We start from the raw sequence: 26,315 nt of genomic DNA on the forward strand, positions 1-26,315 counted from the left end.
ATCAAAAATGACTGAGTATCTGTTTATCAACCTATTCACTAATCGTTTCACCACTATGTAATATTCAGTCTTTAGCTGCAGTCTGAGTGTCTACTCCAGTCATGAGTAAGATTTACAAGACTATCAGCGTGGAAACATCGGCTTTCTGAGGAAATAAATTCGACTTCACAGTCATTTATTTACGTAATTAATCGTGTCATTATTGGATTCATATTCCAAAGATCCAAACGAAAATAATTACGATAGAGTAAGTTCTGATTCACTGCAACATACAAACATTTACAAGCACTTGATTGCTGACATATGAATCAATTTTTTTTTCATTTTAAAACAGTGAAGAATTTGTAGAGTTATCTACCTTAAAACTAATCTGAGTGTGAAAGTGTCTTACCTTACTTACAGCGACCATTATCGAACATCTCTAAAGAGCTGAAAGATAAACAACAGAGAGGTTATCCCAGACAGATGGAGAAACTGGGAGGAGAAGACACTGAGAAATACAGGTGGTGAAGACAGTGATGGACTGAAGACAGAAGGGAAATGGAGAGGAGTGTGAAGAAAAAAGTGTGTTTGAGTTTCAGAAAATAGAGAGAAAGGGATGTGTAGATTCAGTGGTATTAACATTCAAAAGTCACAGAAAACATCATTCACTTTGAGAGATTATAAACAGAACCAGTCAACCATCCTTTCTCACACACAACACACACACACACACACACAATATGCAGTCAATCTCTCTCCACCCCAACATACACAAACATCCTGCGTAAATCCTGCGTCTGCTGCCACCCCATCACCAAAGCAATCACACCTCCTCTCACACTCCCAACAAAAATGTATCAAGTCAATGCACTCAACAGATGAGAATCAATAGAAAATATAAAGAAGGCAACAACACATCAAACCTGGAATCGTGTTTTTGCCAATAGAAGTAACAGCAGACTGAGTTGAATTATTTTGTGCTGCTGCAATCTGCAGCAAACTAATGAGAGGTATGTGATGGCTACAAACAGCAGGACGACACAACCGCATCATCAGATTTTGGACATTTGGTCCCAAAGCACTAAGACTGAGCACGGAGAATTTTTTCGGATGGCTGCACTCAATGTTTCTATAAAAATAAGGAGAACAAATGGAGAGGGTGATACTGATGTTGTTGAACAGGTCGGGTTTAATGTTAGTGTGCTTCAAATATAGTCCAACAAACCAACAGTGATGATGTTTGTCAAATTCTTGCCAAGCATACAATTTTGTGAGCTGATATGGCAGCAGTGCTGCGAAACACAGTGTTAACCATAGTTTGCCTGCAGGCCTGGGTTCATCTACAATGTGTTATGTTTTTTGTTTTTCCCTTGGTGTTTTCTAGTCAGCTTTGGTAGATCATCCCCAGAATAACTCTTGCTGAAGTTTTGTTTTGTTAGTTCTCAGTCCAAACCTCCTGCATTATGATGATGCTGCTGTGTACTCCTCACATCGTCTGGATTCTTAAACATTTTTAGACCCCAACACAAATAAGTAATTTATTCTCTTGTCGTGGGATCCAGGCTCTTGAAAACACACACTCGTAGTCTATTTTTGGTCGAAACCCACAGTTTAAGAACCCAGATTTTGTCATGATGATTAAATCATAGATGAATCATGGAACAGAGATTATCCACCCTGCACAGGTACGACCCCCAACTCCAGTCCTCCTTTTGGCAGGAGTGAATAACAAAAAGAAAACACTTGAGAAGACAGATGCAGAGCTACTCATGCACCATCTTATGTCTGAAAAACTGACTCTGAATAGAAATCGAGTGTAAAATACATGGTACACAACTCTCGCTCTTTGGTGAGGATCAAGGTTGAGGGTCTGGACCACCTGTTCAGCATGAATATCTCTTATTAGCCCACAGCTTCAGACTGAGCTGCCTGGTCTGTCCTAGATTAGTCCCAGTGATTGGTAGGTTGACTCACAGCAAGTGGGTCTTGGCTGAAAGCTGCTACGCTGTTCCGCATCTCATTCTCACTGCCACGCAGAGGTATCAGTGACACGTTACCGTGACGAGTATCCGGCAACACACGGCTCACCCGTGTCTGCTGGAGTCCGTTCTGAGGCCACACGTTGCCATCGTACTTTAATGAGGAGTGGACAAGGACAGTGGGAAAGATGGAGAAAGGGAGCCAGAAGAGATTTTACATTACTGTCAGGAGCATATACTTATAAGTATCAGCAGGTTTAGGAAAAGATTTTAGAGCATTACTGTTACTGTACTTCTCTCCGATGATAAATTACATAATGGCATTAAAACTTTCTGACTGAGGTATATTACATCCAATAGTGCTGCAATTGTCTGGTTTTTAAAAGTCGTAAAGACTTGAAGACAGCAAAATGTCAAGATCCATGAATTTAGAGTTACAGCGTGAATATAAATTATGTGTATTAAAGATCATCAACTCATTGTTTTTATGTGTGTGTGTGTGTGTGCATTTGTGTGTTTGTGTAAGATCGCACCTGGATACTGAGAAAAGTAGCATACCACTCCCTCATTTCTGACTGGGTGTCACAGCAGAGATACCTGGAAATAAATAGAGGGTGATGAAGTGAGGGAGGCAGTGTGATAAAAATCAGGGATCAGGGATCAGGGATGGTGTGTGTGTGTGTGTGTGTGTGTGTGTGTGTGTGTGTGTGTGTGTGTGTGTGTGTGTGTGTGTGGTCTTGGGAGATAGGAAGTCGGAGAAAACAAAGGGAAATTTGGAAAAGAGACTCAGAAGAATGAAGTAGTCAAAGACATTAACTAAAATTGGCACACCTTCTCCTATAGCGCCACGAGTAAAAAAACTGATTGTGATTCCTAATTTAAACTCCCAAAAAAGAGAAACATTGATTAGCACTTTCAGCATTCAACCTGTGCCCCTGTCTGTGAAAAGTGTGTTTGTGTCTCTGTAATGTCTGTGTGTGTACGTGCATATTTTATACCACTCAGGTTGCTGTCGCAGAGCCCTGTGAGTCATCAACCACGCTGTGGTGCTGAATAAATAAGTTTTATTTATAATTATTATTGGCACAGACTTAGACTAAAACTATTAATCAAGAGCTCTCCATTTAGATTTAACAACACTGATACAGACCCTGGAACAAAACAGCATACACTATCCAGTATACAATAGATATAAATTTAGCTAGTTGAGAAAGTTGGCCCACATGCTAACAAACCTCACACACACACGCACACACACACACGCACACACACACACACACACACACACACACGCACACACACACACACACACACACACAGTGAGAGAGAGAGAGAAAGCTCCTCCCTCTCCCTAGTTCAATATTATTATATTATATATCATTACAGTCAACAGAGCTTATTAGTGCTTGTTGGGATACAAAAGAGGCCAGTCACTCTATTCTTGCGTGCATACCTCCAGTTCAGTCCATGTTAATCTCCTACAATTCATTTACTTTCTGTGCCATTAACTGCTCCTCTAATCTACACTATCAACTACAGAAGAATTAATGTTGATCATTCATCATAATGGATTTCCATGAAGCTAAAGAATAAAATTTACATAATATTCTGAAAATTTATCAGTGTCCCTGTAAGATTAAGTACAGCGACTGCAAGAGTGTGCTGATAAAATAGTGAAGCAAAAAGGGAAAATTAATAAGTGTTTTGATGGAATAGTGGTAATAACAGGATAAAACTAAGCGCCATTAAAGTGCAGGTGGGAGAGCAAGATCGAGAGAGGCACAGCATCTGTCACACGGCGCCTCCCCATCCATTAATATTTCTTATCTCTAACCACTATTCCTCTCACTAAGTTCTCTTTCACTTGCACTAAATGTAAAACATCTGACTCATTATACACTATCTCCCCTTCAGAGTGGAATTTTACCTCTCTACCTTTCACTTTCTCCCCCTTCCTCCTTTATCTTTCTTCCACACTCCCTCCCTCTCTCCATTCTTCCTCTCAGGTGTGTTTTTTTGCTGCGAGGGACATGACAATGTAGAATAACCAAGAGATGATACTGCCTACAGCGTGACGAGAACAGCACTTCCATTACAATGGTGCTGATGTCTACTGTTGTTGACAGTGTGGAGCCCACTGTAACATGAACGCATGGTCACACGCTGAGCACGCACGCCGATGTACACACATATTCAATTGATGCACACACATACACAGAGGGATGTAAATGTGAACAGATCTGGATTAGAAGAACAGAGACATAGTTACAGGAATACTTGTGTGTGTTTCTCTCATTGGGGGGAGCCGACCTTTCATATGCCTCTCACGCAGGGATCTGACCTGTTTTTTTCTACCTACAGAGAAGCTGCCAGCTTTCTTTAACATTTGAAATGTTTACATGCACATCAAAAATGTGATCTCATGTCAGAACAACTGAATAAGTTTGCACTGAAGGCTGCACACTGCTGCTGAGAGGTATAAAGCTACAGTAGTGATGTAGAACAACATGATGCAGTACAACATGATGCTTTAACTATAGGAAAAAACTCCATATTCTTCAGTTCTTTTCACCGCATTGATCTAATAGATCATTTAAGTGCATTATGGAAAGTTGTCCAAGTATTGAATCACAGCAATGGGACAGATTAATCAAGTTATTACCTGAATCTTTTTTTTTTTTGGACACATGCATATGCAGCCAATGTAGATCCCACCTGCTACAGTTACACAATTTATGGAGGGACAGGAAAAAAACATACACACACGAAGTATGCCTGAGGGCTGTGTCTTTATGTGAGCTGCAAACGAGCCCAAACTAATAAAGTAATTTGAAATGATTTCTAAGAAGTTCAACAATCCTCATTTGAATTTATGCAGCAGTGAAGTTGAGAGAGCAGACTACGGAACCAAAGATTTACCGAGCTGAGGTTTAGTGCAGATAAATGAAAGCAAAAAGATTAGAATAAACCATGTGTGCTTGTTAAAACTGACAACATGAGCAGGACTAGCTGGAGCTGTGAGTTCTCTGGGCTGACAGCCATGTATTGTATATAAAAGATATGCATGGACAGCTACTCACCACTGCTGTCTCTCTGGCCGCTCTTGTTTCTTACTCTCATACACCACTGTCAGCCCCCAGCTAGAAACAGACAGAGAAAGAGAAATAAAGATCAAACTAGTTCAACAGCAGTACCACCGTAAATGTCCTGTTGGTTGTGATTCTTGAGCTCAGTCTGCCCCCTAGTGGTCACTCTCATTACTAGCCGCCGAGGGCAAATGATTAAATGTCTCCAAAATGAGAGGATTGAAGTTGAGTCATTTATTATTCCCTTAAATTTTTGTAATGAAGAGCATTGCTGTTACAGAATTGACTCAAACCCTGTGTACAGTTTTAAACTAATTTAAAGAAAAAAAAGACAGGTGTATGAAAATGTCACATAATATACATACATAATATTTCTTAAAGTTTGTAAATATATTCTCTTGATAAATGTACTTTTCTCTTGCTAGCATTCATTTACATTATTCAAACCATGCTTGATTTAAGTATATTTGCTCCTACATACAGTACACATGGCGCATCACCACTACCAGTGGTTTTAACCAGTGCATTCACAAACAGAACTAGTCACGCTGCTAAAATCTTAAGAGATGCTGAGATTTTTTAAATCTGGATTTAGAATACAAAGTGTATATTTTCAATATTCACAGACATAAAGATGAGAATACTAGAAAAGTGAGTGACAGATTATTGTCAATTCCAGTGGTGTTTCATTTTTTCTGACTGTCTTCCTTCTAGCATAGCATCAAGGTGTTGCCATTCAGAGCAGCCACCTGTTGCTTTGCCACTCAGTCGTCATGGGGAGGATTGTAAGGGAAATCAGTGCATCCCGTATACCTGTGCCTACACGGCATGTACAATACTCACCATGTGGGAGGACGGAGTTTCTTCTTGACACCTAGGTAAACCTTTAGATTTTTCACTGGCCAATCACGTTCTGGACGGTTACTCTGACAGTCAGAGAGAGAGATGAACAGAGTGAATACGTCTTTGACAGACAGCAACGACAAGAGCAGGCGAAAGATTTTGCGTGTCCCTAAATCTTACTCTGACTTCCTTGTACATTCTGAGTGAGCTGGAATTGAGGATGAAATATCGGTCATGGAAACTTCCGGAGGTCAGTCCCAAACCGAGGATGCTTCGCTCCTCTCTGAATTTCATCATGCCATGTTTGGATGCATCCACTCTACTGGCTGGAGGGCAGAATAAGAGTATAATGAGAATGAAGTTATGTGGAATACTAACAACACTGTAGTTCACAGAGAAACATTTTGATAGCCATTGGTTTGTGTGTTTACTCAGGTAGACGATCATCGCCTCCATGGCGAGGTGTTTCTTAATGAGCAGATGGGAATCAGTGCCAAAGGAGTGAAGGATGGGTAAGACTCGCTCTTGATAGTGCAGTGGACGTTCTGAGGGAAGCACAGAGATGCACAGAGAACTCAGTGTCACAGAATCCGAAGTAACCTTAAATCATCCTTACATGATCTAGAAGAATTTTAGCAATATTAAAAGAAGTGAAAACATGAGTGTCATGCTCACACAAATAAGCTGAGCTCCTGACGCCATGATTGATATTTTTAGTAAACATAACAATGGAACTAAGGTTTGGCTTACAATGACATTGCTTTACTCCCTTCAAGAGACTTCCCATCACTCATACTATTATTTCAATTTCCTTCCATCTCTCAGTCTCATTCCTCCATTGCCTCCTGTAATCACCAGTCTTACTTTCTGACTAGTGATGGGAAATCTGCCAATTCAGCTGAGTGTTACTGGCATTTGACAAGCCACACACAGGTTTCACAGCAGGGAACCAGATGGCAAACATACCAGGCTCAAAACAAACCACGGCAAACAGTCATAACGCTGAGAATGATCTTTTTGCCTCTGGACATAGTGTGTCACTTTGGTTAGCTCTGGCTGCAGGTTGAATCGAGAGCACTTTAAAGGCTTTGTGTCATTGTTTGTGTTTTGCTATGGGCCTTTTCATATTTCATGTTAATTTGACACAGCTTGTATTTGGTCACATGACCCCAAGTTGCTTTTGAAACTAAAAGAGTTATAAATACAGTACACTGACAAATAAACGGTGATGGAAGGACATAAAAAAACAATTAAGATATATTTATGGCCGAAAAATCATAATCTGCATCAAAATTAAAAACACAAAGAAACTTGGGTATTTAGCATGTATTGTTTGTTTTCTCTGTCTCACCCATTTCCTCTTTGTCGCTGACCTCCCAACAGCTCCAATACTCTTTGTCTTTAACTGCGATGTTGCGCCGGTCAAGAACCTCACATGTCAGCTCTGCTGCTGTCATAGAACCAGGAATCTGAGGAGAGAAGCACAGGTTGAACGTGTAGCTGCATACTAATGTAAGCACTAAACTTATATTATCTTATTTGATAAAGTCCAGATCACCTTAACATGCTGCTCTGCTGTGTCCTTCTTTTCCTCCAAGTACACTGTGCAGATGAAATGCCCTCCAGGTTCAGTGCTCTGAAGTAATCGGTGCACACAAACAAACAGAGAAACAGTATTAGTATAACAGTATTAGGATTACAAATAACAGCATGTATGGATGCACACCTTCAGCACAGACGTGCATGAACATAAGCATGCACACAACAACACCGAGATACAGCTAATGACAAGCACTGAAGGCCAGCATTAAAACTTGTGTTGATAAAAGTAAGTAAGATCACTAGAGTGATTTGTCTGTCTGTCTGTGTGTGTGCGTGTGCGTGTGTGTGTGTGTGTGTGTCTCTCTCTCTCACAGGAAACTTTGTGTTGAGTTTCTCTCGCACTTGGATGATAACAGTAATCTCTTCCAGCTGCTTCTTCAGCTGCTGCTCATCCACCTGCAAACATGTATGAACACATTCATTCATACAAACACAAACAATGAATCAATCAACAGCTGACTAACACTTTAATTAAATCATCGTGCCAATCTTTAGAGCTCAATCTGATCTGAAATCCCCCCAGGCACTTCAAACCTCATTGTTGCTGCTACACCAGCAGGAAATCAGCGCTTCATATTGAGCTAATGCTAGTTAAGATAAGATCGTTCGGAGGTTGTCTTTCATGAGAAGTACATTTTGACAATGACTGTACGGATTTCAATCTAAGCTCATGAGAGGAAATCCCATCAGCACAAATTTCCTTCCTCTCTCTCCCTAACTTCCTTCTAATTTTCCCATCTCCCTTTCTGATTAATTTTCTGGAAACAAACAAATAGTACTTAAAGCATAATCTTATTACCACACAATTGAAAAATTGAACTAGATAAGATCAGTTTCTGTTCATAAGATGACAATGATGTACATTTAAATGCTACTGGAAAATAAAATAGGAGTGACTGTGCCTGAAAGTGGCATTATTTGGAGCTTGATGCAGCCAATATAAGATGCTATTTTCTTTGAAATCTCAACCTTTTAAAGCTGCGCTCTCAGCGCTGTTTGCCATTTCCTGATGTCACCACTTAAGATAAGTGAATCATCTTACAGAACAAAATGCTGTGGCCTCCTATTATCCCCCTGTCTATGGTGAGCAATGAGTCTGACCTCAAAGATGAGTGTGTAGTGCTGTATGAGGTCCTCTATGGCACGGCCAGCTGTATAGTCCTTCCCATCTGTCTGGAACAGTGTGGGACCGAACACTATGGCCAGGTTATGGAGGTTCATCTGGTTCAACTCAGAAAAACGCTGCACGCTGAAACACATGCGGAAAAACACACAGGGTTATGTGCACACAGTCATAAGTAGAGATACAAGAGGATTTCAATGTTTGTGTGCGCCTCTCACCAATAGAGGTGGTTGATAAGGGCTTGTAGTGTAGCCTTGTTGACGCGAGGCAGTCTGTTCAGAAGCAGCTGGTACTGGGAGATTTTCATACTTTCATCCTGAATGGCTGGAGTACAAGACAGAGAGAGGGAGGAAGGGAGGAGATTTTGAATACAGTGAATATAAAGAGCAACAAGATCAGAGAGAGTCAGGAAGTGTAAGAGGGAAAAATGTAAAGCACAAGATGAGAGTGTTAAAGGACAAAAGAGAAAATGTGATGGAGGAGAAACGAGAAAAGAGAGAGAGACAGAAACAAAAAACAGAGAGCAACAGAGCGTGAGATTCAAAACTGAGTTAAAAGATCCTGATGCACATTTACTGTCGTGTTCTGACATAAAGGCCATATTTGCTTGTGAACAGCAACAACATGACACCTGATCTGGCAACTGAAAGCATTTGGATTCCATCATATTTTCGGTGTAATTTCAACAGCAATGCATTGACTGAATTTCTCCAAACTTCTCCAAAACACCCATTCCCCAGTTTCCCCCTTTAATTGCCCTTAGAGGTTTTTAGATATCAGCCACTGAGACATCTTCTGCCGTCCAATTACAATTTAGATAGTATATATAAATAGTCCCGAAACAGTTAAAACTCTCCACAGTGAGGTGTATGGATTATACTGAAAAACCAGGACAACTTCCATTTTATTTACCTCTAAAAGAGTCTCAACAGCAAGTATTGTATCTCCAAACTTCATAAAATAATAACAAAACTATTTACATAGCTATATACCACTAGATCCAAGTGTAAAGATGAGTTTCTTGTGGTTCAGGTGATATGAGAAACCATTAAATTATTACTGTAGCAGAGTGCAACAACAATTTTGCAAATCTTACCAGCTGTAGTGAGCCAAGTGCTGGCCTCCTCTGATGTGAACAGTCCTTCTTCTAACTCCCTGAAGAAGCGCTTGAGTGTGTTGGAGACGTCGTCAACCTGGTGCTCTCCTTCCTTCAGACGGAGACTGCGAGCATCACGCCGAAATCTCTCACACAGTGCTGCCACACGCGAGTTCACACCACTCTTACGATAGATCCCCTCAGATGTCAAGCCTTGACGAACACATTCACACACAACATCATTTTACAGACACAGTCAACATACACCACAAGATATCTTGTTCCTCCAACTCAAAAGAAGGACCATACGGTAAAGTATAGATTCCAAAATGTGAACTGAACTCATAAGACATTTAAAACTGTAGAGTTTAAAATACATGACACTGTAGCTTAAAAACAATTTTCTACTAAAAGTCCACAAGAAAGGGTTGAACAGGATCAATTCAAAATTACAGCTTGGTTATAAGGACAGAATATCTGGATATCCAATTTTGGGTTCTGAAAAAAAAATCTACAGATACACCCTTCTCTAAAGGCTAAAACAGTCAAGCTCTTTGACCAAACATGTGAAAGTGATGTCAAAAATTGTGTTATTCATCAGCCATCAAGTCGCTACTAAAAGCAAAATATGGCAAAACAGCAAAATATCGGCTGTGACATCACTGATTGGTGTTGCCAGACAGGGCTACAACATGCCTGAAAGTTTTAACTGAACAGAGAGCAGTGCTGGCAGTTACTACAATTTCTACAAACAGTTTTCTACAATGTGTGATTTATTGTTTTCTATATACTCAGAAAACAAAGCGTCCTTGTGTGAAACACTGTTGAAATGACTCAATGCAAGTTATGTCCACTGGAGGGCTTCTGGTCATTAAAAATGTCTTTGTGCTGTTGGTCAGTTAGCTGCATTTGGTGGCAGTGTGTCATGATTAAAAGCCTGATTCAACCAGAAGCATGTTAAATTTCTCAAGTGAGGCCTGATTACAATGTAGTCTCATTATGACAGATTTGAACCATTTATCAAGACCAGAAATACCAGGTTATGGGCTTGCAGTTTTTCCTATGGCTCCAAACATCAGTTGTCCAGTAGAAGTCACTATAATTTGCAAAAAGTTTAAAAAACCCTGCTCCTGGTCACCAAGTAATAATATAAAGGATAATTACATCAGAAGTTGTGTCACGGTAAACGACCACTGCCAGTAAATGGAGGCGAGAACAAAGACAGTTCTGCCCCGATTTCCTGGAAAGCTGACCAGAGAGATTAACATTCCCAATGGGAAAGTAGAGGATATCATCATAATGAGGACTCCCACACACATGGACACACACACAGCTCCTATACACCCTTGTGCATACATGGCAACACAAGAGCATACAGTAAATGGAGGGGAAGGATCAAAGGGAGAACACAGGGGTTGACAGAAAGGAGAAAGAAAACTAGTCAGAGTGAAAACGGCAGATCAGCTGGTGGAGGGTGGGTGGAAGACGAGGAATGAAGAGTCAGGGATTAAGAGGAGAATACAAAAGCACCACGGAGGGAGCGAGGGGAGAAATGGAGGTGGAACAGAGTTGTTTTGTTGACTTGCAGTCCGTTGGTCTAACTCAGAGCCAGAACTCCTGCTATTATAGTCACATGAGGACACACAGACAGAAAGTGCCAAGTGTGCACACACAGTAATTGGAAGAAAGGCCAGAATTTAATACAGCAATGTAGAGAGTTTAAAGCTACTTCTATGATGTGAGTGCAGGTATGTGTGCAAGCCAGAGATATAGAGCATGACCTCATGACAAATGTGTGTGTGCCTGTGTATGTCGACACAGTGTGAGATGGAGTAAATGCTGTGGCTCTTTGTGTCCCGCTCTGTGTACACCTCTGCATGGCGCTCACCGCACTGAGTGATGTAGCCGATGCAGCTGTGAACGATGACAGGTATGTCTGTCTCTGTGAGCTGCTGCTGGCTCAGTGTGTCTCCCCCACTCCCTGCTGCCGTCTGGATGGCCCCACACCAGCCGGCGAAATCCAGCTTCCTCTCTCCCTCTATGTACAGCGTTCTGAGAAAAGAGAGAGGGAGGCAGAGGGGGAAGAGTTAAAGAGAGACAATAACAGTCAACAAGTGGAGAATAGACACCTGAGACAGAGTTTTACAATTAAGACTAAATGTTATACAATTGGGATTATCATGCTATTTGAAGTAGCTTTAAACTGTAGGAGAGGTTGTGAAGTTAAACACAGAGTGACACATCTATTTTTCCCTTAAACATTAGAAATATAACTAGAAATCTGAAATGATTCTTTCTTCTCACCTGCCTCTCTCCACCAGAACCAGCACCTCATTGTCTTGTTGGATGGCTGTAAAACACAAACACATTGTACTCACATTATTCCAGAGAGCCATGCTTTCAGAAAATGACTGTGGTTCAGATTGCTGTATTTCATATACAGTATGTGTACAGATTACAGGATGCATGCAGTAAAAGTGCTGTTTGTGTTGTATCCATGCATTTGTGTTCACTCACAGAGTTCATTCAGTTTGCGGAGGTGGATCTCCTCCCCCTTGTTGTCCTCCAGGTAGGCGTGAAGTGTGGAGCCCACCAGAGCAAACCAACCAACCTTGGATGTTTGTAGGTTCAAGCCATCTTTACACTTCAGCCGCCCAATCCTTTCAAAACCCAGCCTCAGTAAAGGCTCTGCAGAGGCTGGGATAAAGCTCTGCAAATAAAAGGGGGACACTGTAGCTTTTGTAGTGCATTTCACATTATTAATCGTCTCTTTTGATGATGATTTAACCATTCTCTTGTGTATTAGTGAAACCCTCCTCAATAACCAATACTAATTAAATCCTAAGAAGAAAGGTTCTGCACAAAGCTCATGTACAACAATTCACTGGCAGTCAGTAAATGAAATAAATTCATGTTTGGGTCAGGTTATATATTGTCTTTGTGGCTACACATGCAGGAGCCATGGATGTGCTGTTCATCTACCATCTTGGTCAAAACAGCCAATGCAGACTTCCCAAAGCTTCACTTTGACTTGATTCAGCTAGTCCTGGACAGAGGCTACCCAGCATCATCCATATCGTGGATGATATCTTGTGCAAAACTCCAGTTTTTTTTTTTTTTTTTTTTTTTTTAAACAATAATGACAGAATTTTGAGTAAAAACACTTTACTGCATCTATTTTTAGCATGCTGCATAAACTGCAGATGAACGCAGAAGGTCAAAATAATTCTTGCTTCATTTCACACCATCATGCAGCAGAAAATTATCTCATCGAGTGCTGTTCTGAAGGAAAACAAGTAACGCAGGAAACAGGTCAGCATTAGCTACTCCTCTCCTGACCACAGGACGGCAGTTCCCAGTTGAGCATAGCAGGAACTGCAAAACTTTTTGGTTCTAGACCCCAGTGTGTATTTGGTAGTTACCTTGGCAATAGACTTGACCCATTCTTTGTGGCTGTCTGGATCATCAGTGCCAAACAGATAGAGACGCTCTGACTCAGAGTAGAGTTCAAAGGTATTTTCGTACCTATAGAAAGAGAGATTACAAGGAAGAGGGCAATTTAAAAACAGGAGGGAAAAGGGGCGAAAGGAGTCATTTTGTGATGTTTACACATCCACACATGCGGTATATTTCCCTAGGACAGCCTAGTCTCAAGAATAACATGGATATTTGTTTTTTAGCCATGTATTAATTCATTTTTTTAATAGATCCTGTATTTCAGACAGACAGTGGGTGAATCAGTGAATGAGTGTGTGTATGTGTACCCATGTTTTTCAGGTGTGTCGACAGCCAGACAGACTATCTCTGAAGCTTTCAGAGCTCCGTTAGGGTTTGAGTTCTTGTCACTCTCATAGTAGCTGAAAGTGCCATCATTCAGGGTGCACCAGCGACGACTGAACTCTACATGGAAAAACAAAGATTTACCAAGCATAATATTACAGCATTGTCTTTCTAACATTGCAGGACATAAGAAAATTCTTCCTACTAAAGCTGATGAGACTTTTACAGTGTGGTTATTTTAAAGTAATACATAAATTTGTTTAGAACAGCTCAGCTGTGACTGAGTATATGTAAAAGATGTGTTAGTGTTGCACAGTGTCTGTGCATACCCTCTCTGGCCTTGCGCTCAGTGATAGCCCGAGCCATGGATGCAGTTTTGAACAGGAAGCCATTGTGAGACACGCAAGGTGGTGCTGAGTAATGTACCGCCTCCATGGCCCCGCCAATCTCTGATCGTGGCAGCTCTGCAGGAAAACAAACCAAAAAATAAAACACCTTATTTTACAAAACCTATCATATAGGGTTTCATCTACTGGGAGTATGAAATAGTACATCTGGTAAAGTTAAGTGGACAACACCCAAAACATTCCTGGGTATGACAGGAATGTGTGTTTGGTTATGTAACATTTAGAAAAGTCATCATTACTGGAAAGCAAATGTAAATTGCACAATAGCAACACGTCAAAGAAAATGTAAGGAATGTGCATTCAATTGTATTATTGTCACATAGCTAAACAATATACAGTAGACACAATCAGGCATATAGTACATATAAAGTGAATATCATTTGCAAACTATCATTTCAAATGTACATGGGGCTGAGCCATTTTCATCCTTAGTTTGACTTAAACAAATAACTCACAATCTATGATATATGATATAAACTTGTTGCCGTCTGTCACACATCATTGATAAACAATTTCATGAAAACCCTAGTCAACCCTTATGTCAGGGTAATTAAAAACCCAGATGCTTTCATGCGACTCTGTGCGTGCAATTATACTGTACCTGTGTTGAGATTATGGCTAATTAACTCAGCCTGTAAGAGTTGTGAGTGTGCGTTGGCCAGGGAGAGGGGGGAAGGCCAACTTGCCATACCAGTTGAACAATTCACATCTGCACCGCAGAAGATCAGACTTAATGTCTCCAGCACATCACTGCACTGCACATTTATACACAGAGCCTAGGAAGAAGGGGAGAGGAAGAAAAAATCAAAACATAAAGAAACAAAAGAGTAAATGTGCATGTGCAAAAATAGCGAGACAATGATGTGTTTGTGTGCTGTGGAAATAGACATGTAACTGTGTTCCAGACACAGCAGCAAGCTAAGATGAGAACCAGGTAATTACAGCACATGTACAACCACATACAGTCTATACCAACATGAACTGAACTGGTCAAACACAATAAACCATACTATTCTGGTAATATAAAATAGATCCAAAACTTATGGGACTATTATGTTTATGGCATTTGTAATACTACTGCAATACAATTAGAGTCAGGAAGAAAATGGTGATGAGGAAGTGAGATATGATAAAGTGAGACACTAAAAGAAGACAGAAGGCAGGAAAGAAAGAATGCATCAAGTGGATATAGGACAGAGGACAAAGAGAGTGTGCAAGGCAGGAATCCAGTTACAGTGAGAAAAATAGAAGAGATTACAAAATGTGTTACGATGACACACAACTGATAATGAACTGATGACTTCAGTCCTTCAGCTGCTGATCAGGCTTTAATCATGTCATGAGATTTTGTCAGCTTATTGTTTCGAAGGAAACAGCTGAGGTCCATGTAAAATTGAGTCAAACAAAGTAAAAACAAAGTGAATAACAAGCCAAACAGACATGGCAATGTGTGTATGTGTGGTGTGTCTGTGTAGGCAGGCTTTAAAACATGCAGAAGGTCCTCTCATAATCCAGAACCATTGCTCAACTTGGGCCAGCACTTGTCAACAACACCATGCCATATCCAAGTAGAGACTAATGCAGTGTCTTCTCTATTATAAATTAGAAAAACTCAAGTAGTTATTTGGGAATTTGCAGGACCTGTGGAAGCTATTATTATTATGAGAAATCTAACAACACAACAAACCTTTGGCTTTATTTTAGTGGATCACTGTTAAAACAAACACTGATCTAAGAATAATAGTAAGATTACTTGGTTATCAGTTTGTTTAAAGTTACACAACTGTTGTGTAATTCAGCGGCAATGCAGTTTTAAATTAATTGTTTTCATTCTCTATTTTACTGAAGAGACCATTGCGGAATTTCCAACATTTTATTACATCCCAGTGAATAGTAATCACAACGTTTGAATGTGCAACATGAGGCCATGTGAGCAAAAACAACAGTTAAGATGAAAATTCACACAACTTTGGTGGGAAATTTAAATCTTTGGCAAAACAGAAAGAAAAACAGTCATTTGTTGAGTCTAAAACAAACACGCTAATGTCAAAACATCAGAAGAAGACAATCTTCTCACACTCAGAACATAATACTTCTGCTTTTAGTTCATACAACTGGATTATCAAACATCATTTGGAGAGAAGTTTTTCAACAAGATGGAGAATAAAGATACAGATTTTATGAACCAGAAAACAATCCTAAAGGATAAAACTTCAGAGTTGTGATCTTTAGATTATAATTTGACCTTAAAGAAATTACTTTGTCCATGTACTGTAAACCTAAATTAAAAAAAAAAAAAGAGGAAGGGGGTTTGGACAGGAAAGATGTTACATCTGAGAAAAGGAGGATGCAGTGTTTTTACAGCTGAGGAACTCAAAACACACACATAACCACACATAACAACACACACACACACACACACACACACACACACACACACACACACACACACACACACACACACACACAAGTCTGTCTTCTGTTAAAACCAATAAGCCCTTTTGGATCTGATTGAGAAATTCCACAGCACTCCGTCACACATACAGACGGAACCCCTCCTCTATTTAATCACTACTGAGCCACTACACACACATACTGACAAACAAACCAATTAACAAAGATTAAAATTGCACAAGACACATCCCTACACAAAAAAGACACTGAGCCAAAATGCATTTCTCTCTGTCTCACACACTATAGAAGACATCTGAACAAAAACCTGTAGTCAGCCATCTGCAGTGGAAAACATCCACATCCACATGAACAATAGTGAAGACTTCAATAACCTCGTGAAATGGACCATGAGTGCCACAACAGAGCTGGTATATAGGACCTGGTAATCAATATTATTTCGAGCTGCAAGTTGCATTCTAGCTATTTCAGGGGTCTGCTATAGTTTTCGGCAGCTACTTTTTGTTTACATAACGATACAGATGCTATTTTCAGGTACAAATTTACAGATTTCATGGCTAAAACACCAGTCAACTATCAAAAGCGGAGGTATTGTGTTGAAACAAACTGAAGAAGGGATGTAAAGATTTGAAGACAAATACTGAACCCTAACTTGATGTAATCAATTTCATGTCAAATTCACGAGAGACTTCAACAATTAAGAAAGAAAGTAAATCATATTTATAGCAACGCAAAACACAATTGCCCTATTTTTAAAGAGCGATTTGATTTCGACTTTCCACTTCATAAATTGCATCACTTAAAAAAGACTTACATCAGATATTGGACAGTGTTTACCAACACAGCTGAAAGAAAATCTGCCTTATCTTAAGAGGCCTGCTGTCTTTTTGTTTCGCTCTCTATACTTGTTTTGTGTTTCATTACATCTGATCACACTAAACAGAAAGCAGCAGAAAGGAAGGAAAATGGGCAGGGGGTTGTAGTTTTCCCTTTTAAAACCTTGGAAGTTTGGTAGATGCGGTAAATGAGAGACACCTGTGATCAGGGCTCAGAGGGGGAAACAAGTCAAACTAGAGTGAAAGGCAGAATCACAGAGGTGAGAGAGTTCAAAAGATTTCATTCAGAGTCTGAAAAACAGCGTGAAAGAACAGTAGGAAAAGCACAGTGTCACTGGATCCATGCAAAACCATGTGCTAGACAGAGTTGGGATCCCTGGAGTGGTTTGATTGACTTTTTTTTTTTTTTTCTCTTTTTTACCTTTTTCAGCTTGAATTTGATTCTGTACCTTCTCTTCCCCTTTGCCTGGGAAACAATTACCTGCATTGCTAACCTCTCTTCTTGTAGTCTATTGCTTCAGTTCGTCTTTAATTCACTCCTCAGTACCTAAACCCAAAGTGTTTCCCAGCTGACCCAATCCCATTGTCAGTTCTGGACCGATTACTCATTTTTTACACATCAGAATAAACTAATGTTTACTGAGCATTTAGTCTGCTGTGACATATGCAACATATTTCTTTTAACCATCACATGAAACTGACCATGTTGAGCTGTAGCTGAAGCTGAAGCTACAAACCAGAGAAGTCAATACTTCAGATCAGCACCTATTGTCCTACATTAGCCACCATGCTCCAAGCCAGGCCATATCATGAAACACTGTAATTTGACAAAAGACACAATGTAGTCCAGATACCTAGCTAGTATGGATCAATGCAGTGGGATGTAATGTGATGACTGATAACTGCATATGTGTATGTTCCAGGAAACCGGACAATATTCTATGTGGCCATACATGTGAAAACTATGCTGTATGTAGGCCAATGTAGTGTAATGTATCAACAGGTCTCCATGTTCCCTCTGACCAAGAGAAGTGAACCAATCAGAACAAAGTACAATGAGGAAATAGGTTGTTTGAGTGTTTCAAGACCTCACGCCCTCCAACATCTGCTGCCTATGAAACTGGGAGTAATGTAATAACAGAGAGAGAGACAGAGAGAAGAGAAGGGAATTCAAGAATCTTACCCAATTTCCCCAGAGAGAGGGAGAAAGGGAAAGAGACAGAGACAGAAAGATTTTATCTGGGTGTGTCTAAAATCACAGGCCTCCATCTGGCCTCAGCAGTTCCATAGGACGGAATTGGAGGAAAAGAAAGAGATGACAACAGGAGAAAGAAAAATATTGTGATAGTAAGATGAAAGCATTTCAGTGAAGCACATTAATCAGAGAATGATTATACTTGGCTACAAACTCAACATGATACATTCAGACCCCCTATGTACAGACACACAGACATGAACACATGCAGCCAATTCTGCTTTGTCCACTTTTGCATATACTGAACCTCCAAAACTACACCCCCATTTACATGTGCATATATATATATATATATATATATATATATATATATATATATATATATATATATATATATATATATATATAATCCAGATGGTTAAGAGCACTTATCCACATATGTTCCATCATTACATCACCAGGGACAGTTTCCAGAGAGAGGGAGATGGAGAAGGCCGAGGTGAAAATCCAGACACATGAGGGAGGGGAAGAGAGGAGAATAAATAGGACATGGAGGAAAAACAGAAAGACAGACAAAAAGGGGGGAAAAGAAAAGCACTGGGAAATAAACAAGAAAGCAGATCGCATCTCAAGCAGATCTCCCTGTGCAAATGAATAGTACAGTGTGAATTAGGAAATGTTTGGATTTAGCTGGAAAAGGGAAGAAAGATGAGACAAAAGAATCAGCAGCAGCAGGGAATGGACAGAAAGAAAGGGTAAGAGAGATGGATTTTCCTATGGAAAGCACTTTCCAAAACTCTAAAAGCATAAAAACAAGCCCATAAAGAGCTTTTACTACTGCCTGTCAGCTATGTCAGTTTGCTATAATAAGAACCAATAACATACTGATTGTGACCAGCAGTCAACACAGACACAACAAACACGCTTAGGAGACTGTTATTGCTTGTCATGCCAAAAAAAAAAGAGATATATAAGCTAATGTGGGATCATAACAGTGGATGAGCTTTACAATCTTTACATTGTTGAAACACATAGCTTTGTTTTAACAAATGCAACAATGATGTATGGTAACATGAGACATCAACTGGCCCTTGGCACACATACTCTCAAACTTAACCACTTCCCTGTGTCAAATAACTCAGTGCCATTCAGAACATTTCTCTGTCAGACATCTCTTATGCTCCAGCAAGTGCTCTTTGTTTTTTTCACTCTCTCACATCAAACAACAAAACATTTCAAGCATTTTGATATGTCAACCAAAAGGCTCTGAAAAAAAGGTTCACATATCAGTGTAATATGGTAATACACCATAGAGAAAGACAAAAGACAGGCTTATGACTGGCTGTCATCTTCATTCTTAACACACTAGTGACACACATACTACACAGAGTTCAGGTCCTCAAAAGAAGAGTTTGAACATTTTTACACATTTTTAATAAAAATATAAACACTATGTTCGTGCATGGGAACATAAAACCCAGTTAATGAATGAAAGGGAAAAGAGAGACAGCAAAAGGCAAAGAGAGGAGGGGAACAAAGCACGAGGGGATAGAGTGAGAGAGGGAGAGAGACAATGATGTCCATTGACAGAGGTGAGCCTATCATCTACTTAGTGCAGAGAACACACACACACACACACACACACACACACACACACACACACAAACATGCCTACTCACACATTAATATGTATCTTAACATATCTCAGCCCACTCCAGTGAAAAACATACATACAGACACAATAACTCTAATGTGCACTCACTAACACAGAGTTACAGTACAGCAGTCATCATAGTCTCAAGACAAAACTGTGCCAAACACACACATCTAAATATGGGTTTTTTCAACTACACTGAAATCACACACTGTCAGAGAGCCAAAGTCCACTGACACACATTCCTGTGCTTGCACTAAACAACACCAGTTAAGCACACACTGAGACTCACCTTCTTTACAGAGCTAATCCACAAGAACATACATTTGCACACACATCATACTTTCAGTACCCTGTCCTATAGCTTAGTTCATACCCAACCTTACCTGATAGTTTTCAGTTCCTTTCAATCATTCCTCTGTTTGAATGTCATTTGACTCAGACACACACACACAAACACATAAGTTGCAAATGCAAAAAGTCCTAGTTTGTGATGCGCTGACAGAAAGTAAAAGGAATACTAGCCACTTACAAATAAAAGAAAGAGCCAGGAGTGAAGAGATCAACTTTCTTCGGCAGTCCCAGCCAAACAATGAGGAGGACAGGAGGAGGAGGAGAGGCGGAGTTACAGCACATTCCTGCTAAAGCAGTGAGTAATGATGTCACGTTTAGAAAAAAAGGGAAAAACAAAGAAGAAAGGAAACAGAGAAGTGGGGATAAAAAGCCAGGACTAGATCAACAAACCTGAATGTAGCCCACAGGTGCTCTTATGCTCATATGGCACACAATCTACTGTTTTCCTCTCCATTCATACTCTCACACACACTGCCTTACTTTCAATGCCTTGTCACGTTGTATAATTGACACAACAGCATAACTGACACAGTGCAAAGTATATTTTTTCTAAAGACACACCCAAGAGGAAATAAGAGAAATGCAGAGCTGAAGAATTTCAAGTGTTTTGACCAGGAAAAGAGAAAAACAGCTGGAGCAGCTATCAGGGTAATTATCATTATCATTAACATTATTATTACTATTATTATTATTATTGTCTTAAATTAAATCCTGCAGTCAAAAGAAAAGCCGAAAAGATGGTATCCCCAAGAGATACCATGAAAGAGCAACATGGAGGAAAAGTAGTAAAAGGAAAAAGAGATATCTGCTATCACTGAGGGAGGTTGAATGAAGACCAGTTTTAACCAAAACAAGCAATGGTCGGTGTGAATTAGTGTGTGTGTGTGTCCCACATACAGTGACTCACAATCACACATACACACACACTGAAATGCTTTAAGGAGGAAAAATAGAACCCACAGTCAGGTGCTAAATGTGACTCAATCACACACTCAGTGTGTCTGTGAACAGTCCACTTTGTTTGTGGTAAGTGGGTTAAGCAGCTAATGAGTGACCCAGCTGGGTCTGAACACTAAGACATTTACCGCACACAGTGGAGCACAGCAAGGGAACAATATAAAACCCCCCAAACTTAAGTTTTAGCCAGGAATTCACAGGAGTTTATTTGAAACCGGCATTAATATCATTCTGTCTGTGTTTAGTTTACTTTGACTTTTGATGTCAGTTATTAAGCTTACTGCATTGGCAGACTGTTACATACTGGACTTACTCAGGGATTCAGCCAGCTTTTGTAATCTAGGAGCCTGCCTTTCAAGCTCATATTAGGCTCTAAAAAGTGTATTTACACCAAGAGACTAACTTATGTATTATGTTCTTTTTAACTGGTTTCACAGCCTAAAGCTGCTTTGTTTCTCTGTCTGTCTGTCAGTCAATCTATCTAACAGGTCTGTACATGAGTGAACGCTGAAAGGACTAAAATACACAGAATGTATAGTCACCTATTTATTCTTGGAATCTTAGTCACAGTCTGAGGAGTGAAGCTGTTAGATATACAGAGTATGGTGTATATATACATGTCTACATAAAATCCAGTCACAACTAAACCTATGACCCTTTATGAGACATACGCACACAGCTCTTAAGGGAGGCACTGCGTTGTTGGGCAATGGGAAACGTCACTAATACATTCAGCTGCAATGGGTGTCAGAAAAGTGAGTAAATGAATGAAGATGAGTTAAAAATACAATTTAGTCATAATGGATTGCTAAACCAACCATCTCAAATGCCTTTAAATCCTCCTGTGTACTAAAGCCTTTCTTTCCCAAGATATGTTGACTAACTCTTACCTCTGACGGAATATCCCATATGATCTTATTCAATTTCTGTGGCCACAGAAATTCAGATGTGTAGATTCAAATCTCAACACAAGGTAACACAGATGATGAAAACTAATTTCTACTTACATTGTTGAGCTCTCTCTGGTTTCCGTACAGAGGGTGGTACTTTCTGTATTTTCCCTGGCGGTATTTGTTGGTGATGAAGCGCCGTCTCTCTTCACTGCAGCTAGAGGGTGTCAAAGCCTCACTTGGCGGGATGTTAGCTGCCCAGAAACTGTTTACCCGCTCATTGCCTAGCAACAGGAACACCTGCATCACAGAGGGTTTAGGATAAGTATTTCCGCATGGTCTGCATGATGTGTTCTGACATTATACACTGTGCACTTTATTAGCTATGCCTTTACAATTTCAGTATTATTATTTACATTACATAATATTGGACCAAGGTGTAAATATTCTCTACACTAATGTGTGTAAATCAATATAACACAGCCCATTAAAACACCACCTCTAACTACTGCCTCAGATAATAACACAGAGTTTAATCATCACCCCTGACACAGAATCAATAAAAGCTTGGCATTGCAGGATAACTGCATTAAACTGCATTATATTATACAACTGTACCTCATAAACTGGTACCTGTAGCTCTGACAGAGCTACAGGTACAAATGAACCTGTAGCTCTGTCAGGTATTAAGCAGCTAAATGCATTGGTAACAAATAAGTAGCACATATCCCTGTAGGGCAACAGATTTGATTGAAACATGTTGTAATTTTTTGCAGGTCTCAAAACTTTAGATATATTTTGTGTGTGTGTACATGTACCTGTATAAGCTCTTCTGTCCAGACTTTCCTGTCCATCTTTAGACTACGAACCTTTGAAATGCTAGGACCCAGTCCTCTGTGCTCTCCTGAAAACACACACACACACACTTTGACAAATTACATCCTTACCATGTAACACTAATGTGAAATTCTACAACAAGTTGTCCACAACTATTCTAATGAGAGTTAAATGACATTTGGCTTACATCCCTATCCCTACATACCTACTGTCACTGCAACACAAAGCAGAGGATAAATAAATAAACATAAACAAACATGCTGATTACAATGTCAAAGAAAACAGAAAACATTCATATCTAAAAATGTATAAACATAGATGCGCACACCGACCTGCACATCGCTTGCAGACCACCACGCACAAGTTGATGGCTGCCCATTCCGGCTTGGGAGCCCCACAGTCGGCACAGTTACTGTTGCTAGGCTCCGCCCAGATCCGGTCCGCCACCTCGCTATTGGACAATGCCTCACCTATGGCATTCCTCATGGCGTCCACCCACTGCTCTCTTAGCTGCTCTGACTCAGCTATAAAACTGCGGACAGAGACAAACACACGGCCGAGAGTTAATGCCGACATGACAGTGTCACAGCCAGATACCAAGTGACAGAGATGAGAAAGCCTGTGCTGGTCCTGTATATGTGTGTATCCCTCTGCTAATGGGCCCTCTGAGAAGTGACCCTTCCTCTGCTAAATATTCTTGAGTCTAAGACTGGAAACTACACAATCATATACACACATAGACAGATTTGTGGCTTGACGCAGACTCTCGTGTCTGAATCCTTCCTCTTTTCTTCTGCTAAACAACATGTTGCTTCTCTCTGTCCTTAAAATACACATACACACACTCTTCAAATGACTCGAGTCATAAAACTGTCTACATAAAAACACACAATCTTTGTCTCCCTCCAGAAACATTTCATGTTGATTCACCACACACAAAAATGTACATGCAGAGAGACACATATATAGTCAAAGCACACTTAGACCAAGACACACACTGACACACAGTCCAACTCTATACAAATACACAACGCCTTTTCAGATTTCCCCATCCTGTCAAGCTGAGCCCTTGCACTGCAGGCTGTGCACTGTCAGCCAAAAGACCACACACACCACACCAACACATACACTTGTGCACACACATAGCCCTCACTCTTCTTCACACACAAACACACAACCTTGTACAAAGGGCTTTTCACATTCTCAAAAGATGTCCAGCTGAGGACTCCGAGGATAGATGGCCGGTGGGAGTTCTCAGTATAAACAACATGATCTCATTTCCCGCAAGTATCCTAGCACCAAGACCAACTCAGACGTCAACTTGCAATGAAGAATGGCTATATTTGCACTTAAAATCCTTTTGAGAAAAAACATAAACTCATTTCTGAGATGAGAAAAAAAATAATCAGTGTTTGTGTAAACAACATACATCCAGGCTTAGAGTTTGAGTTTACTGTATACACATGACAGTGAGTATAGTGAGTTAGTGTGTAAGTGTGTGTTTTGCATTTGTGTGTACATACAGTACCTGAATATGCGATAGGGTGTGGTGAGATCAAAGCTACGACGATCCATTTCTTTAATATTTCCTACATTCATCTCAATGGATGTGATACCAACTCCAATACGATAGTCCTGGAAGAAAAAAGGAGAATGGTACATCATTTTACATAGTTTTTTCTTCCATTATGGATCAACAGATGCATTTTAATCACTAAGTATAATATTATTGTATATTATTATTTGTACAATAAAAAAAAAAAAGTACATTATACTTTCATCATTACTGCTCATATTTTTTCTGTATAGTATTTTTCAAAATAAAGACAAAAAAATTAGCATTACACTAAAATAGATTTATTTGAAGTATGTGATTTGTACACAAGGCTAATTTCCTTACATCAATGTTTTTGTAGAGGAAGACCTTATCTGAGACGACAACAGTATAAAGTTTGGAGCGTAACCCTTTGAGCTCCAGATAGCCCTGATAGTCCGGGGTCAAAGGTGAAGCAGGGTTCATGGTGCTGCGCCGATGGCGCCCCTTGGTGCAATCCTGCAGTACAGTCACCCAGTCGTTCCTCTCAGCTGGATAGATGTTCAATCAAATGTATGAATAAATGTGGTTTGTAAAAATACATGCACAAATTTATATAAACCTTGATAGATGTATATTTGCACATAAATAAGACATATGCATATGACATATTACAATGTAATCACATACACAGATGACCAAAGAAAAAGGACAGACCTTCATTTTCAGCCCTGAAGATAAATGTTCGATTGTTTGTGGCGACGTCAAACTTGAGCTCTCCCACACTGGTCACATTAGTGATGAAGGCTGTTGATATGATTCCTTTGGAATATATCTCCTACAAAACACCACACACACATCAACAGCTACTCTGTTAAACAGATCCATATCTACCATGCAGCATTCAGATTGTGTGTGTGTGTGGTTGATAGTGTATGTGCACGGGACTGCATGTAGTTAAGGTGTGTGTGTGTGTGGGTTGCTGTTTGAGAGGGAAAGCATGTCTAAAATCATCAGTGGATGTAGGAGTGACCGATATTATAATGTGATGAATTCTTCTGCATGTGTGTGGTCATACCTTTTCATTGTCAAAGTATCTCAGGTAGTCAACATCCAGCTTCACCCACCGTCTCTGGTAATAAAGAGCCCTATGTAAGAGGACACACACACACAAGTAATAATTATTTTATTCATTTGCACATATTTATATACACATAATCCTTATTTATGTCTTGTTTCCATCTCTTTGTAAAGCACTAAACAATTGTTGCTTTTAAATGTGCTCTATAAATAAACTGACTTGCCTACTACTGGAATAGCTATTAGTCAACTAGTAAGTACTTGAATGTGTCAGCATATTTTTTTTCCATTGTTCTTATTAATTGAAGGCTTTATGCTCTGCGCAAAATGTATTTAGCACTTGATCCCCCTTTTAGCAGAACCTCAGTTTGTGTGTTTATGTGTTGCCATTCATACCCCTGAGGTGGATTCTTATCCAGCCAGCCCATTTTGATGACTGCAGCGAGCTGAGAGCCGTCCTCTTTAGTGGCTGAAGCCAGTCTGCCAGTGTTTGGCAGGTAGACACTGCCTTGCAAGTTGCTGAGGCCCACATCCTGCCATAGGGTCGGACTTTGGATACATAGAAATAAGCACATATATCATCACACACACACACACACAGATTAATTGTGCTCAACCAAAATGAAAGTAGTGCTTTTTTTTTTTTTTTTTTTTTAAAAAAATATTTA

General features: G+C 39.9%; 1 protein-coding gene across 2 annotated transcripts in view; it reads right to left on the reverse strand.

Moving 5' to 3' along the window:
- arap1 (ArfGAP with RhoGAP domain, ankyrin repeat and PH domain 1) overlaps nucleotides 1-26,315 on the reverse strand; it is a 50,032-nt gene that overhangs the window by 3,299 nt on the left and 20,418 nt on the right. The window contains exons 6-33 of one of the 2 annotated variants that reach the window (XM_023406620.2): nucleotides 26,044-26,196; nucleotides 25,646-25,715; nucleotides 25,285-25,405; nucleotides 24,934-25,118; nucleotides 24,562-24,668; nucleotides 23,366-23,565; nucleotides 23,015-23,100; nucleotides 22,314-22,496; nucleotides 14,500-14,674; nucleotides 13,821-13,955; nucleotides 13,476-13,611; nucleotides 13,134-13,236; nucleotides 12,229-12,421; nucleotides 12,016-12,061; nucleotides 11,600-11,763; nucleotides 9,712-9,924; nucleotides 8,834-8,939; nucleotides 8,594-8,741; nucleotides 7,805-7,888; nucleotides 7,449-7,526; nucleotides 7,242-7,359; nucleotides 6,322-6,435; nucleotides 6,071-6,216; nucleotides 5,891-5,973; nucleotides 5,042-5,101; nucleotides 2,495-2,558; nucleotides 2,040-2,115; nucleotides 392-429 (exon numbers count right to left, since the gene is read on the reverse strand). In XM_023406620.2, the coding sequence (XP_023262388.2) occupies nucleotides 422-429; nucleotides 2,040-2,115; nucleotides 2,495-2,558; nucleotides 5,042-5,101; nucleotides 5,891-5,973; nucleotides 6,071-6,216; nucleotides 6,322-6,435; nucleotides 7,242-7,359; nucleotides 7,449-7,526; nucleotides 7,805-7,888; nucleotides 8,594-8,741; nucleotides 8,834-8,939; nucleotides 9,712-9,924; nucleotides 11,600-11,763; nucleotides 12,016-12,061; nucleotides 12,229-12,421; nucleotides 13,134-13,236; nucleotides 13,476-13,611; nucleotides 13,821-13,955; nucleotides 14,500-14,674; nucleotides 22,314-22,496; nucleotides 23,015-23,100; nucleotides 23,366-23,565; nucleotides 24,562-24,668; nucleotides 24,934-25,118; nucleotides 25,285-25,405; nucleotides 25,646-25,715; nucleotides 26,044-26,196 (3,355 nt within the window). In that variant the 3' untranslated portion in view covers nucleotides 392-421. Of the gene's footprint in view, nucleotides 1-391; nucleotides 430-1,956; nucleotides 2,116-2,494; nucleotides 2,559-5,041; nucleotides 5,102-5,890; nucleotides 5,974-6,070; nucleotides 6,217-6,321; nucleotides 6,436-7,241; nucleotides 7,360-7,448; nucleotides 7,527-7,804; nucleotides 7,889-8,593; nucleotides 8,742-8,833; nucleotides 8,940-9,711; nucleotides 9,925-11,599; nucleotides 11,764-12,015; nucleotides 12,062-12,228; nucleotides 12,422-13,133; nucleotides 13,237-13,475; nucleotides 13,612-13,820; nucleotides 13,956-14,499; nucleotides 14,675-22,313; nucleotides 22,497-23,014; nucleotides 23,101-23,365; nucleotides 23,566-24,561; nucleotides 24,669-24,933; nucleotides 25,119-25,284; nucleotides 25,406-25,645; nucleotides 25,716-26,043; nucleotides 26,197-26,315 lie in introns of both variants that reach the window. The other variant, XM_023406619.2, reaches the window with a different exon arrangement.

This window comes from Seriola lalandi, unplaced genomic scaffold (assembly GCF_002814215.2).
Source record: "Seriola lalandi dorsalis isolate HSWRI2012SDOR001 ecotype SW California unplaced genomic scaffold, Sedor1 jcf7180002054313, whole genome shotgun sequence".
NCBI lineage: Eukaryota > Metazoa > Chordata > Actinopteri > Carangiformes > Carangidae > Seriola > Seriola lalandi.